This window comes from Laetiporus sulphureus, assembly GCF_001632365.1.
Source record: "Laetiporus sulphureus 93-53 unplaced genomic scaffold LAESUscaffold_361, whole genome shotgun sequence".
NCBI classification, from domain to species: Eukaryota; Fungi; Basidiomycota; class Agaricomycetes; order Polyporales; family Laetiporaceae; genus Laetiporus; species Laetiporus sulphureus.
The window spans coordinates 1-1371 of record NW_024468866.1 but is presented as its reverse complement, the minus strand read 5'-3'; the positions used below and the strand labels follow the sequence as shown (position 1 = coordinate 1371).

Below are 1371 nucleotides of genomic sequence, written 5' to 3'. Positions count from 1 at the left end.
CGAGAACAACGAGACAGCCAAGGAGATCGCCAAAAAGCTCTTCGCCGCGGGCGCGGTATCCTCTGAGGCTGACGAAGACTTATTCACTATACTGCACAAGATAGTGTGCTCCGGTAACACTGAGCTCGTTCGCGCTTTCTTTCAATATGAACCAAACGCAAAAGCGGCTGTCAACACGCCGGCGTTCGGACAGTTTTGGAACATAGCTGTCTATCCTATCATATCTGCCATCACACAAGGGTCGTACTCCATCTTCGCGCTTCTGCTTGCATATGGCGCCAAGCTCAACGTTACAGAGGAAGAATTCAGTCGGTTTATGGAACTCAGGTTTGTGCGGTCGCTATGCCTTGGTATGTGCGTGAGTTTTGCTCACCAACGTCTGTAGGAAACATCACAGGAACCACATGGGCGACCAGAACCCTCTGCATTTTGTCGCGATGCCAGTGGAATTTGTTCTCGGGCGTCAGGACGACTCGCTGGAATGGCTTGCTCTCGTCATGGCACTGGGTGCAGCAGTCAGCCTTCCGACGAGAGATGCAGCTCAGAACGCCAAGAACTCATGGGCTGCCGATCGTCGCGTCACCCTGATCGACTGGGTGAGTTGCGCCATCCGCGCGATCGAGGACCATTTGCAGCACCTCGAGAAGCGTGCAGAGTCTGTTGCACCGGACGAGTTGGACAGATGGGCATCAACACCTGGCTGGAAAGCTGAAGTTGGCAAGATTGTACGGCAGTTGAGAGTGCAACAGAAATCTGCAACTTTCCAAAAGCCAGACCCAGTAGCGGATAAGGAGCGCCAGCGCAAGGCGAAGGAATACTTCAGTGCAGTGGAAGGTCTCTTGGACGGTGCAAAGACGTGGGACGAGCTCTATCCGGACAATAAGGCTGGCTTGGGGGCCAGAGGTTATCTCAACTCCTCGTACATTCTTCCCGTGCAGAACTCGTCGCACTTTCGCTACGAACGCAGGCAACGAACAGGAATGTGGCAAACCACCGTAGTCCCTTCTCACTTGACGGCGCGCTACGATGAGCTGTTCGAGGCTTGCGCGAATGGCGATAATGCGAAGGTCCAGAAGCTGTGTCTGGGCAGCAAGTCGCAAGAACAGCCGCTGCAGATTGTGGCGCAGCTTACAACCACGTGGGCTAGTGAGTAGGAATACGCGCGGACTGTCGATGATACTGACATCTCCTTCCAGTCAGTAACCCATTGTCTTTGGCTGTGGCAGGACATCATTGGGATACTGCCAGGCTCATTCTGGCTATTGCCGCTGCACATCATCATCCTGAACCAGACAAGGCGGGAAAGTTCCAAACACGTAACATTATGCTAGGTGAGAAGCACTGCTTGCCACAGTAGGGTCTTGCTGAATG

At 53.7% G+C, this 1371-nt stretch overlaps 1 protein-coding gene across 1 annotated transcript; it reads left to right on the top strand.

Moving 5' to 3' along the window:
• Nucleotides 1-13: 13 nt before the first annotated feature.
• Nucleotides 14-1357, top strand: LAESUDRAFT_765616 (uncharacterized protein; the record flags this gene model as incomplete). Its single annotated transcript, XM_040913740.1, has 3 exons — nucleotides 14-327; nucleotides 386-1146; nucleotides 1197-1357. Coding segments are annotated over 3 exons (1236 nt in total), but the record flags the coding sequence as incomplete, so codon positions are not given.
• Nucleotides 1358-1371: the final 14 nt, after the last annotated feature.